This window comes from Heterodontus francisci, chromosome 3, assembly GCF_036365525.1.
Source record: "Heterodontus francisci isolate sHetFra1 chromosome 3, sHetFra1.hap1, whole genome shotgun sequence".
In the NCBI taxonomy this organism is placed as follows: Eukaryota; Metazoa; Chordata; class Chondrichthyes; order Heterodontiformes; family Heterodontidae; genus Heterodontus; species Heterodontus francisci.
The window spans coordinates 175,391,680-175,406,151 of record NC_090373.1 but is presented as its reverse complement, the minus strand read 5'-3'; the positions used below and the strand labels follow the sequence as shown (position 1 = coordinate 175,406,151).

The 14,472-nt window shown below is 44.3% G+C and overlaps 1 protein-coding gene across 3 annotated transcripts in view; it reads left to right on the top strand.

The window, feature by feature from the left end:
- The window catches only part of babam2 (BRISC and BRCA1 A complex member 2), a 306,145-nt gene that overhangs the window by 108,371 nt on the left and 183,302 nt on the right, over nt 1-14,472 (top strand). For 2 of the 3 annotated variants that reach the window (XM_068027723.1, XM_068027724.1), the window contains exon 6: nt 471-545. The exons of the other annotated variant lie outside the window; for it this stretch is intronic. In XM_068027723.1, the coding sequence (XP_067883824.1) occupies nt 471-545 (75 nt within the window). The remainder of the gene's footprint in view (nt 1-470; nt 546-14,472) is intronic. 3 annotated transcript variants of the gene reach the window in all.

Here is a 14,472-nt window from a genome sequence, read left to right as displayed (position 1 = left end):
ACCAATGGTGGGGTGATTAAAATCAGGGATGCACAAGAGGCCAGAATTAGTGGAGCAGATATCTTAGAGGGTTGTGGGGCTGGAGGAGATTACAGAAATAGAGGCCTTGGAGGGATTTGAAAACAAGGATGGGACTTTAAAATCAAGCTGTTTCTTGATTGTGAGACTATGTGGATCAGCAAGCACACTGGTGATAGGGGATTGGGACTTGGTGCGAGTTAAGACACGGCCAGCAGAGTTTTGGATGACCTCAAGTTTACGGAGAGTAGCATGTGGGAGACCAGCCAGAAGTCTTTTGGAATAGTAAAGTCTAGAGGTAATGAAGGCACGATTGAGGGTTTCAGCAGCAGATGAGTTGAGACAGCCACATAATGCATAACTACAATATTTCACAGCCCTACTTTGAATGGCAGTGGACACATGGAGCTACAATTTAGGTGATATAATCATTTTTCCTGTCAATTCCACAGACTGGTGAATTTTCTGCCCGTTTCCTTTTGAAGCTCCCGGTGGATTTCAGCAACATCCCAACATACCTTCTCAAGGTAAAGTCCTCTACATATTCAGGACAAACTCATGCTTCGCTTAAAACTGGCGCCGCCTTCAGATGATTTGCCGAATGCTTTACTTTTACCCTTGATCAGCCCAAACATCATTCAGTAGTTAGATTAAGTATATTATTTGCAAGAATATTTTGGATGGATTTTTGTGGTGTCTGCTACCAATTTGCTCATTGGGTGGTTGTACTGTGGAGAAAGTTTAAACTCATATGTTTGGAGAGATGGAAAAAGCGGGAACAGAAAGGAAAGCAAAAAGGCTAAAGGAGGTGATAAAAGAAAAATGGAAAGTAATAAAAAAGTCAATGTGAAAAAATGAACTTAAGGTTACAAAAATAAAAATTGGGATCAAGATTGTGTGGTCTGTATGTGAATACACTAAAAGTTTCAAAACAAATTAGAAGCAATAATAACTGTGGAGTGGTATGATATAGTAAGTATAGTGGAGAGGTGGTTTGTGTTGACCAGGACTGGGAATTTCATAACATTTCTCGAGAAAGGGAAAAAAACCAGAGTGGCCTGATAGTATCAGTAAAGGATTTTACTTCAGCAGTAAAACATATTAATATTCTAGGGTATTGCCTTGAGGGTATCCATATGGATGAAGTTAAGGAATCGAAAGGGAAAAGGTACAATTCTGACTATGCATTGCAGGTTACCCAACAGATGAAATAGATAAGATTTGCTTACAGTTCAGAAAGTTTTTTTTTAAAAAGTGCTTTTAACTTGTTAAATAGATTCTTCTTCTTTGGCCTCCTTGTCTCGAGAGACAATGGGTAAGCGCCTGGAGGTGGTCAGTGGTTTGTGAAGCAGTGCCTGGAGTGGCTATAAAGGCTAATTCTAGAGTGACAGACTCCAGGTGCTGCAGATAAAATTGGTTGTCGGGGCTGTTATACAGTTGGCTCTCCCCTTGCGCTTCTGTCTTTTTTCCTGTCAACTGCTAAGTCTCTTCGACTCGCCACACTATAGCCCCACCTTTATGGCTGCCCGCCAGCTCTGGCAATCGCTGGCAACTGACTCCCACGACTTGTGATCAATGTCACAGGACTTCATGTCGCGTTTGCAGACGTCTTTAAAGCGGAGACGTGGACGGCCGGTGGGTCTGATACCAGTGACGAGCTCGCTGTACAATGTGTCCTTGGGGATCCTGCCATCTTCCATGCAGCTCACATGGCCAAGCCATCTCAAGTGCCGCTGGCTCAGTAGGATATATATGCTGGAGATGTTGGCCGCCTCGAGGACTTCTGTGTTGGAGATACGGTCCTGCCACCTGATGCCAAGGATTCTCTGGAGGCAGCGAAGATGGAATGAATTGAGACGTCGCTCTTGGCTGACATACGTTGTCCAGGCCTCGTTGCCGTAGAGCAAGGTACTGAGGACACAGGCTTGATAGACTCGGACTTTTGTGTTCCGTGTCAGTGCGCCATTTTCCCACACTCTCTTGGCCAGTCTGGACATAGCAGTGGAAGCCTTTCCCATGCGCTTGTTGATTTCTGCATCGAGAGACAGGTTACTGGTGATAGTTAAGCTGAGATAGGTGAACTCTTGAACCACTTCCAGAGTGTGGTCGCCGATATTGATGGATGGAGCATTCCTGACGTCCTGTCCCATGATGTTCGTTTGCTTGAGGTTAATGGTTAGGCCAAATTCGTTGCAGACAGTCGCAATCCTGTCGGAGTCTCTGCAGACACTCTTCAGTGTGAGATGTTAATGCAGCATCGTCAGCAAAGAGGACTTTCCGTATTTTGGTCTTGGCTCTTACAATTAAGGTAATGCATGTGGTCAAAGTGGACAGCAGGTTTTTTTTTTAAATGTATCCAAGTCTGCCTGCTGGATCAGTATGGTTTTGCTAAGAAGGAAGGAAACATTGCTGGATTTAATTCCAGGACCTGAAGTAAGACAAATAGCTGATGTGAGCGTAGGAGATCAATTGGAAAATAGCGACTACAGTGTAGTTGGGTTTAATGCCAGATGAGTATAATGGGAAGTCAAAGATAGAGGTGCTGCATGGAGAAGGGCAGTGTTCAGATGGCGAAGAACATCTGACCTAAATTAACTGGGGGAAAAAAGTTAGCAAATGGATTAGCAGTGGGAAATCTTAAAATAAGAGATGGAGGGTACCAAATTGATGCATTCCTTTTCACCAGAGGAATATATCGAATGACAGATTTCTGTGGATAAATTGAGATATTGAAACTAAACTGAAAATTAAAAATCTGACAAAATTATGCGAAAGAAACTGGTGAGGAATATAGAAAAGATAGTAAGGAGGTGAAAAGGGACTTCAGAAGGGAATATGAGAACGGTTGATATAATAAAAGAAATGCAAGGGATAAACAGTAAAAAAATAAATTGAAGAATGGGTAAGAGAGGGATCTGGTTTTGGAGGATGAAGGTACAGCAGAAAAGAAAAATGGTTCTCAACAATTTCGCTGAACTTTAATTAAATAGGTCACCGATCCTGATGTGCACCCAGGTCTTTGAAGAAAATCAGATAGGGGATTGCAGTGACTCGATCCACAATGTTTCAGTCCTCCTTAGACATGTAAATTGTGGCAGGAAACTGGAGAATGCTTAATATAACAACTCAGTTCAAGAAGGGATAGAAGAATAAAATAGCAATGATGCCAGTTTTTTTTTTATTAGTTTATGGGGATGTGGGTGTCGCTGGCCAGGCCAGCATTTATTGCCATCCCTAATTGCCCCTGAGAAGATGGTGGTGAGATGCCTTCTTGAACCCCTGCAGTCCATGTGGTTAGGTACACCCACAGAGCAGTTAGGAAGGGAGTTCCAGGATTGTGACCCAGCAACAGTGAAGGAACGGCAATATACTTCCAAGTCAGGATGGTGTGTGGCTTGGAGGGTAAGTTGCAGGTGTTCCCATACATCTGCTACCCTTGTCCTTCTCGGTGGTAGAAGTTGCGGGTTTGGAAGTTTATCGAAGGAAACTTTGGATATTGCGATCATTTCTCAATCATGTCTATATAGTTTAATCGTTCTTTTTAAATTATGAAGGGTTTTGATGCTGTGAATAGGAATTAAATATTACCCTTGGTTAGGGAGTTAATGACAAGGAATCGTCAAATTATTATTGGCCATATGTGAGGAGATCTCTTTATGCAGAGCTGTTCAGCATAGAAAGGAAATAGTTGACTGTAGGCAAATGTTTGAAGCAGCTGAAGATGCAGGACTATGGATAGCGAGCAGGGTCGTGGAATAGTTCTGGATTGCTGTAACAAAGATCTGACACTGACACAATGGGCTGTAAACTTGTGTGGTTCTAAAATAGATTTAACTATCAGCTATTGATTTGATTTGTGTAGTGTGGCAGTGTAATCTACACTTTAAATATTCTGAGCCTGGATTCTTGCTCTGAAACTGGACCTGCAGAAGGACAGGATTCCCCTCCCAAATCCTCAGATCAAGATCATTTGTTTCAGGCTGTGAAGTGTATCATCCATTTTCAGTTTGTCGGGGAAATCTGCAATTTAGGATTTGGGGGAAAACATGCTTCCTTCAGCGTGATGCCACCACCAAACTCATCTTCCCCTCCCCTCTCCTGTCATCAATCCGCAGGGATCGTTCCATCTACAACACCCTGGTTCATTCCTTATTGCACCGACACCTCATCCCCTTCCCACGACACCTTCACATGCAGTCACAGGAGGTGTAATACCTGCCCTTTTACCTGCTGTCTCCTCACTATCCAAGGCCCCAAACACTCCCTTCAGGTGCAGCAGCGATTTACTTGTACTACTTTCAATTTAGTAAACTGTATTCGCTGCTCACAATGCGGCCTCCTCTACATTGGAGAGACCAAACAGAAGTTGGGTGACCACTTTGTGGAACACCTCCGCTCAGTTCAAAAACATGACCCCGACCTTCCGGTCGCTTGCCATTTCAACACACCTCCCTGCTCTCGTGCCCACATTTCTGTCTTGGGCCTACTGCAGTGTTCCAGTGAACATCAACGCAAGCTCGAGGAACAGAACCGCATTTTCCAATTAGGCACATTAAAGCCTACCGGACTGAACATTGAGTTCAATAATTTCAGAGCATGACTGGCTCTTTTTATTTTTGTTTTATTTTTTATTTCATAATTTTTTTAACCATATGCCTGCTTACTCGTTTTTTTCATGTTTGTGCTTTTGGCGAGTGCTGTTCATTATTCTGTCATTAATACTCTGCCTTAATGCTTTGTTTTTCACCACACCATTAACACACTCTCTTTGCCTTGGCCCCATGACCTCCTTGTCAGTTAATCTCTCTGGCCCTCTGTCCAGTCACACACCTTCCCTTTTGTTCTCTTTTCTCCCCACCCCCACTTTACTTGTTTGAAAGCTATTACATTTCTAACCTTTGCCAGTTCTGATGAAAGGTCACTGCCCTGAAACATTAACTCTGCCTCTCTCTCTACAGATGCTGCCAGACCTGCTGAGTATTTCAAGCACTATCTGTTTTTATTTCAGATTTCCAGCATCTGTAGTATTTTGCTTTTATTGTAGCGTGGTACTGCCACTTCTCTTCCAGGAATACCTACCTTGAAGAAATTCTGCTCTACTCGCCGATGGGATTTCCGTTCGTCTCTTTTACCTTGTTCATCTTCATTGCTTTCTATTTCCCTCCTGGTGTTTGATAAGGTGTCTATCAAACTCGTTTTCACAGCCACATCTCCTTCCTCAGCAACTGTCTCCGGCTCCACGTGGATTCCGACTCAAGTTCCATCCTTCATATTTTGAATCTATCCAGGATTACAGGTATCTCCACGATATACAATGTTCCTTGAACTGCTGTTTTCGCTGCACCTGAGATCCAAACTTAGTGCCATGCACCGCCACACGAACGCACTCGACTTCTCTTTTCCCTACTCGCCCTATCTCAAAGCTGTCCTGCTCCACAGCTTCATTTCATCCTTCGTCTTATCCGACATATTAACAAAAACCTTTTTATCTTCCTTTCAGGTTTTAAGGAACGCAAGCTCCAGCAGCTGATGGGGACTAATGCCCCTCCAGATCCTTCTTCCCCTTCTCTTCCCTCTGACCCATCTGATCTGACCCCTTGCTGTGTATTCACTATACCCTCTGACCTTCCCCTCTCTGATGCTGAACGATCTGTACTCAACAAAGGACTCAGTTTTATTCCCTTATACCCCATCTCAGTGAATTTTGTGTTCATCGTGACGTTGAGCTCTTCTGTCGCCTGCGCCTCCAGGCTCACTTCTTTGACCAGGAGTCTTCCCCCTGACCAGCAGACCCATTCACCTGCCTCCAGCAATCTCCCTTGACCTGGACCCCTCCTTCTGTCCGCTTAGCCGCTCTTGATCTTTTCATTGAGAACTGTTTCTCTGCTCCCCTCACTCACTCTCCGAACCTACTGCACTCCGTTCTCTCAGATCCAACTCTGACATTGTGATCAAACCTGCTGACAAGAAAGTGGTGCTGTTGTTGTACCTTGCAGAGGCTGAGCGGTAACTCTCAGACATTTCTTCCTACCTCCCCCTGGACCATGACCCCACCACCGAATATCAAGCTACTGTCTACAGGACTATCAGTGACCCCATCTCCTCCGGCGATCTTCCCTCTATAGCTTCCAACCTCATAGTCCCGCAAGCCCACACAGCATGCTTCTACTTCCTTCCCAAAATTCAAAAACAGGACTGTCCTAGTAGACCCATCGTTTCAGCCTGTTCCTGCCCCACTGAACTTATTTCTTCCTATCTTGACTCTATCTTTTCTCCCCTGGTCCAATCTCGTCCCACCTCCATCCGTGACTACGTCATTTCGACAATTTCCAGTTTCCAGGCCCTAACCACATCCTCTTCGCTATGGACGTCCAATTTGTCTACACTTCCATCCCCCACCAGGACGGACTCCGTGCTCTCTGCTTCATCCTTAAACAGAGGCCCATCCACCACCACCCTCCTCCGTCTGGCTGAAGTTGTTCTCACATTGAACAACTTCTCCTTCAACTCCACTCACTTCCTTCACATAAAAGACGTTGCTGTTTGTACCTGCATAGGTCCTAGTTATGCCTGTCTTTTTGTGGGGGTATGTCGAAGATTCCTTATTCTCTTCCTACTCAGGCCTCCTCCCCCAACTCTTTTTCTGGTACATTGATGACTGTACCGGCGCAGTTTCCTGCTTCCACCCCGAACTAGAAAACCTTATCAACTTTGCTTCTAATTTCCACCCTTCTCTCACCTTTACATGGCCCATGTCCGACACTTCCCTTCCTCAACTTCACTGTCTCTGTCTCTGACTGTCCACTAATATTCATTGTAAGCCCACTGACTTCCACAGCTGCCTCGAATACACTTCCTCACACCCTACCTCCTGTAAGGACTCCATTCCATTCTCCCAATTTCAGTCTCTCCAACGCATCTGCTCTGATGTTGCAATCTTACACAACAGCACTTTTGATATGTCTTCCTTTTTCCTCAACCAAGGATTTCCCCCTCACTTGGTTGACAGGGCCCTCGACCGTGTCCAACCCATTTCCTGCTCTTCTGCCCTCACCCGTTCCCCTCTCTCCCAGAACCACGACAGGGTTCCCCTTGTCCTCAGTTTCCACCCCGCCAGCCTACACATCCAAAGGATCATCCTCTGCCATTAAGGCCACCTCCAGCACGATGCCACCACCAAGCGCATTTTCCCCTCCCCTGTCAGCATTCCACAGGGATCATTCCCTTCGCAACATCCTGGTCCACTCCTCCATTACCCTGACACCTCGTCCCCTTCCCACGGCACTTTACCATGCAATCGCAGGAGGTGTAATACCTGCCCCTTTATCCCTCTCTCCTCACTATCCATGGACCCAAACACTCCTTTCAGGTGAAGCAGCGACTTACTTGTACTTCTTTCAATTTAGTATACTGTTATGCACTGCTGACAATGCAGTCTGCTGTACACTGGGGAGACCAAACAAAAATTGGGTGACTACTTTATGGAACACCTCCGCTCAGTCCGAAAACATGACCCCGAGCTTCCAGTTGTTTGCCATTTCAACACTCCCCCCTGCTCTCATGCCCACATTTCTGTCCTCGGCCTGCTGCAGTGTTCCAGTGAACACCAACACAAACTCGAGGAACAGCATCTCATTTTCTGATTAGGCACGCTACAGCCTACCAGACTGAACATTGAGTTCAGTGATATCAGAGCATGACTGGCTCGTTTTTAAAATTTTATTTTGTTTTGTTTCATTTTTTTTATCATGTGCCTTCCTATTAGTTTTTTTCGTGTTTGTGCTTTTGGCTGTTCATTATTCTGTCATTAACACTCTCTCTGCCTTATTCCTTTATCTTCCACTCCCTTTGCCTTGGTCCCATGATCTCCTTGTCAGTTAATCTCTCTGGCCCGCTGTCCAATCATGCACCTTCCCTTTTGTTCTCTCTCCACCACCCCCCCCCCTCCCCCGCTTGCTTAAATCCTTTTCCAGTTCTGATGAAGGGTCACCGACCTGCTTCTCTCTCCACAAATGCCAGACCTCCGAAGTATTTCCAACACTTTCTGTTTTTATTTCAGAATTCCAGCATCCACAGTATTTTGCTTTTATATTATTATGAATATCTGAGCGATATTTTGCCATGGTGTTACGGGGCTGGCTGCTCCAGCTGAAGACGTCTCAAAGCATTAATAGGTTGCCCTTTCCTAACAGCAATGCATTGCCTTTGAAGCAACTGTGGGATCAGCTTGCAGATCCCATTTCAGCCTACCTGCCCCAATTGTTTTGTTGCTGCATCCTTATGCCCCAGACCAGAAGCTTTGAACCCTATTGTTTCTCTCTACTTCTTTTCCAGTATGATTATTTGTTGTCTGTATTTCATAGCACCATACCAAAAATTATATGTGATTTAGACTAGAATGTGACATGAGAATAAATTTAAGCCATCTATATTAGTTAGATCAGAGTTGTTGGGTAAAATTTCTGTGTTCCCACCAGGAAAGAATAAACCATGCTAGGAATTTGTATGTCTTTTATATTTGTTTCATGGGATGTGAGCATCTCTGGCAAGGTCAACATTTGTTGCCCATCCTTAATTGTCGTTGGGACGTGGTGGTGAGCTGCCTTCTTGAACCACTGCAGTCCATCTGTGGGTGCTGTTAGGGAGGGAGTTTCAGGATCTTTATCCAGTGACAGTGAAGGAACGGCAATATATTTCCAAGTCAGGAGGGTATGTGGCTTGGAGGGGAACTTGCAAATGGTGGTGTTCCCACGCGTCTGCTGCTCTTGTCCTTCTCAGTGGAAGAGGTTACGGGGTTGCTGTCGAAGGAGACATGGTCAGTTGCTGCAGTGCATCCTGTATATGGTACACACTGCTGCCACTGTGTGTCAGAGGTGGATGCAGTGGATGTTGAGGGTGATGGATGGAGTGCCGATCAAGCGGGCTGCTTTGTCCTGAATGGTGTCGAGCTTCCTGAGTGTTGGAGCTGCACTCATCCAGGCAAGTGGAGAGTATTCCATCAGACTCCTAACTTGCGCCTCGTAGATGATGGACGGGATTTGGGGAGTTAGTTGCCACAGAATTCCCAACCTCTGACCTGCTGTTGTAGCCACAGTATTCAGCCTCTGGTTAATGGTAATCCCCAGGATGTTGATAGTGGGGGATTCAGTGATGGTAATGCCATTGAATGTCCAGGGGAGTTGGTTAGATTCTCTCGATGATCATTGCCTGGCACTTGTGTGGTGCGAATGTTACTTGCCACTTATCAGCCCAAGCCTGAATATTGTCCAGGTCTTGCTGCATATGGACAGGGACTGCATGAGGAGTTGTGAATGGTGCTGAACATCATATAATCATCAGCAAACTTCCCCACTTATGACCTTATGATGGAGAGAAGGTCATCGATGAAGCAGCTGAAAATGGTTGGGCCTAGGATACTACCCTGAGGAACTCCTGCAGCAATGTCTTGGGGCTGAAATGATTGGCCTCCAACACCCACAGCCATCTTCCTTTGTGCTAGGTATGACAAAGTGTGTCTTTTAGAATTCAGATTTTTAAATGCTCTGTTTTTCTTCAGTAGTTTTGCATTAGCTAATACTGAGTCTCTGATTGTTCAGAAATTATGGAGGTGAAATTCCATTGGATGGTTTTTTCTTGTCTGCTGTAACTTCAGCAGATGAGCCACAAAAACATGGGAGAATAGTGTCAACACTTTTTTTATGAGGTGTCCATGACTCTTCCACCAAAATTATAGCAGATGGAGTGAAAGAACCTCCTGTAAATTTACCCATTGTGTGTTTTGGATGATCTGCCCTTGCAAAGGCTAAGTTCGTCCGTATTGAAAATTACTGTAATTGCAGTAAGTTGAGTTATGAAATTTGATTTCCATTTCATTTATCTCAGTTAGCAGAAAGACACTATGCAAATTAGAGCTTTACAGACTAAATCAACTAGCATTTGTTGACAATTTAAAGGGTATGCAGAAGCACTGGAAACTGGACTAAGAGGATACAGTACTAGAAGCAACAACTTGCATTTCTGTAGCTCAAGGATAGAAAAATATAGAGCAAAAGGGCTGGAGGGAAAGAGGGCAAAATGTGTCGATCTGTTTTTCTTTCTTTCTCGGTGTCTGTCTTTCTGTCTCTATCTCATCTCTTCACTAATTAGAATGTTTACATTTTCTAACTTCTTTGAAGAAATTATTAAATTATCAGGTGATCGCAGTCCAGTTCCTGTTATATACCTTGATTTTCATAAAACCCTTGGATAGAATATTGCACTGAATGTTACTGGGTATGATTAGCAATTTGATTTTCTGCTTTCTGAAAATGAGTTGTTATCTTAAAAGTGTAGCTATTAATAGTAGATCTGTATGGAGCCGTATCCAAATGGAATCCTGGGAGAATATTAAAGGGACCATTATTGAAGACTACCTTCATTAATTTCATTTATCTCAGTTAGCAGAAAGACACTATGCTGAAATGGGATCTGCAAGCTGATCCCACAGTTGCTTCATTAATTAGCCATTCATAATTTTTAGATAATATAAAAATGTTTGGGAATTTTTATGAGATAACTAGGGTGCATGTGATTTAGATTTTGAACCCATGTGGCAAATGGCTTTCAGTATGGCCCTGGAAACTCCAGATGTGTATTCTGTGCAGGCGTGCGAAAGAACTTGAATTGGTACAGCATCTTTTGCATTGTCAGAGCTAAGCGATCCCATAACCAACGGATCAGATCTAAGCTCTGCAGTCGTGCCACATCCAGCCGTGAATGGTGGTGGACAATTAAACAACTAACTGAAGGAGGTGGCTCCACAAATATCCCCATCCTGAATGATGGGGGAGTCCAGCACATCAGTGCGAAAGATCAGGCTGAAGCATTTACAACAATCCTAAGCCAAAAGTGCCGAGTTGATGATCCATCTCAGCCTCCTCCTGAAGTCCCCAGCATCACAGATGCCAGACTTCAGCCAATTCGATTCATTCCGTGAGATATTAAGAAACAACTGAAGGCACTGGATATTGCAAAGGCTATGGGCCCTGACAATATTCCGGCAATAGTACTGAAGACCTGTGCTCCAGAACTTGCCGCGTCCCTAGCCAAGCTGTTCTAGTACAGCTACAACACTGGCATCCACCTGGCAATGTGGAAAATTGCCCAGGTATGTCCTGTACACAAAAAGCAGGACAAGTCCAACCCGGCCAATTACCGTTCCATCAACCTACTCTCAATCATCAGTAAAGTGATGGAAGGTGTCATCAACAGTGCCATCAAGCATCAAGCAGCACCTGCTTAGCAATAACCTGCTCAGTGACGCTCAGTTTGGGTTCCTCCAGGACCACTCAGCTCCTGACCTCATTACAGCCTTGGTTCAAACATGGACAAAAGAGCTGAACTCAAGAGGTGAGGTGAGAGTGACTGCCCTTGACATCAAGGCAGCATTTAACCGAATATAGCATCAAGGAGCCCTAGCAAAACAAAAATCAATGGGAATCGGGGGAAAACTCTCTGCTGGTTGGAGTCATACCTAGCGCAAAGGAAGATGGTTGTGGTTGTTGGAGGTCAATCATCTGAGCTCCAGGACATGACTGCAGGAGCTCCTCAGGGTAGTGCCGTTTGCCCAACCATCTTCAGCTGCTTCATCAATGACCTTCCTTCAATCATGAGGTCAGAAGTGGGGATGTTCAGCATCATTCGCAACTCCTCAGATACTGAAGCAGTCTGTGTAGAAATGCAGCAAGAACTGGACAATATCCAGGCTTGGGCTGATAAGTGGCAATTAACATTTGTGCCACACAAATGCCAGGCAATGGCCATCTCCAACAAGAGAGAATCTAACCATCTCCCCTTGACATTCAATGGCATTACCATTGCTGAATCCCCCACTATCAACATCCGAGGGGCTGCCATTGACAAGTAACTCAACTGGAGTAGCCATCTAAATACCATGGCTACAAGAGCAGGTCAGAGGCTAGGAATCCTGCAGCGAGTAACTTACCTCCTTACTCCCCAAAGCCTGTCCACCATCTACAAGGCACAAGTCAGGAGTGCGATGAAATACTCTCCACTTGCCTGGATGAGTGCAACTCCAACAACATTCAAGAAGCTTGACACCATCCAGGACAAAGCAGCCTGCTTGATTGGCACCCCATCCACTCACGTTCACACCCTCCACCACCGATGCACAGTGGCAGCAGTGTGTGCCATCTACAAGATGCACTGCAGCAGCGCACCTAGGCTCCTTAGACATCACCTTTCAAACCCGCGACCTCTACCACTTAGAAGGACAAGAGCAGCAGATGCATGAGAACACCACTACCTGCAAGTTCCCCTCCAAGCCACACGCCATCCTCACTTGGAACTATATCACCATTCCTTCACTGTCGCTGGATCAAGATCCTGGAACTCCCTTCCCAACAGCACTGTTGGTGTCCCTGCACCCCAAGGACTGCAGTGGTTCAAGAAGGCAGCTCACCACCACCTTCTCAAGGGCAATTAGGAATGGGCAATGAATGCTGTCTGAGCCAGCAATGCCCACAACCCATGAATGGATAAAAAAAATTACTGGCTAAGGGTTAAATGGTAGAAAAAAGGAACAAATTTATGTAACAACTTTTCCAAAGTGCTTTAGAGCCAATGAAGTACTTTTGAAGTGTTGTCACTGTTTTAGATGTGGACCAGGACACTGGATGAATTCCTCTGGTTGTCTTCAAGTTTTGTCATGAAATCTTTTACATCTGCTGGAAGGGCACATGGGCTCACAGTACAGTTGTGGAGCTGCAGGTCATTGTTGATAAATCACTCAGAAACGTGTGATGAGGCCTTTGGGAAAACAAGTAGGGTTTTACCATTCCAAGTAGGATTTCAACATTCCAGATGAAACTACAATTTCCTTATACTTCTTTACACCGTATTCCCTCTTCATGATGCAGTCTGCTCTGCTGGAGAGACTAAATGTAGATTGGATGATCACTTTGCTGAACTCATCTATTCATTCTGCAAGCATGCCCTAATTTCCAGTTGCCATTTTAAATCTCCATTCCTCTCCCACTCTGACCTCTGTTAAAACTTGGATAGCCATGCAGTGAAGGATAACACTTACAGCTTTTACAGACATGCACATTACATACCGTATGGCTTCAACCAACAACCACGCTTTTAGCCTGTTCCCATTGCTATGGCCACATGGTGAGAGGTTTGGGTGGTGCCACTGTTCAACTCCTACCTGACTGCCGAAAGTGTGTTTTGTTAGTAGGGTTGAATCCCAGTGTATTTTGTTTGTCAAGTAAATGGACAGTGACAGGTTTTCTTGTAGGTTTAAAACAGGAAATCAATTATTTATTGATCAGTACACCTCATCCCGAAATTATCGCAACTACATCCACTCGCTCATTCATTCACACACACACACACACAAGACAGATAGAGAGGAAAAGGGATAAGTAGGTTTAATTGGGGGTAGTTTTTTGGGGATCACGGTAAACCTTTTAAATTCTCTTGCAAGTCAAGTTCTCGTTGGTTGCAGGTCTGAGGTGTTTGTAGATTTCTGTCTTGGCTGCAAGCTCAGTTGATGACAATGGATCACTTCTAATTCACTGCTGAATAAAATGCAGATATAGAATGTTACAGCGGGTTGCATCCCTTCTGGTTGCTGGAAATAAGCTTCTTGGATGCTGCTTTCTGCATGTGTTTCTCTCTCGCTAGGAACAGTGTGTGCAAGCTGCAAGCCTGTTTCCTAGGCAACAGCAAAAGAGAGCAAGATCACATGCTGTATTTGATCAGTTTGACTGTGTGTAAGACTGGCTAGAACTGGTTTGATCTGGCAGATCAGCGAAACGTACTCTCCTTGAAGGAAGGATTTTATGTATCTCTCAGCAGAAAATCTACATTGGCCTACAGGCTGTGTTTCACCTAAAGAGGAAAAGACCCCTGGAAAGGAATCTTTGCATTATTGGAGGTAGCCAATTCCTTTTTACTCCCATCTCTGAGAAGTCTCTGCATTAGGAGTGAGTTTCTGTTGTCTTTTGTGTTTCTGGGAGTTCTGGAATAAGAAGTTATAAGGTCTTTTTAGACATAGATTTATCTCAATATTCGTTAAGATTTAGTTTATTAATAAATAGTTAATTTGTTGTTGTTTAAAGATAACTGGTTTGGTGTGTTTTATTCTGGGGGTTAATAAAGTGTTTAATTTGTCTAATTTCTGGTAGGTGGGAAACTTTAATAATATGCTGTGACCTGTGGAGTAATGGAACTGAATGATAGTGCATTACTCTTGCCTCGGTCGTAACAACTGTCAGACAGTTTGAGTATGGAAAGACCACGTCTTTTAGCCTTTGGCTGCCATTTTGGAGCACATTATTCACTTTTTAAAAGAAAGGTCGATTTTTTTTAAAGGACAAAATCAATTTTTCTAACTCTTCAGTTTTAGCCCATAATTTTTCATTGTCGCACTTCTTGTATGTGTGACAC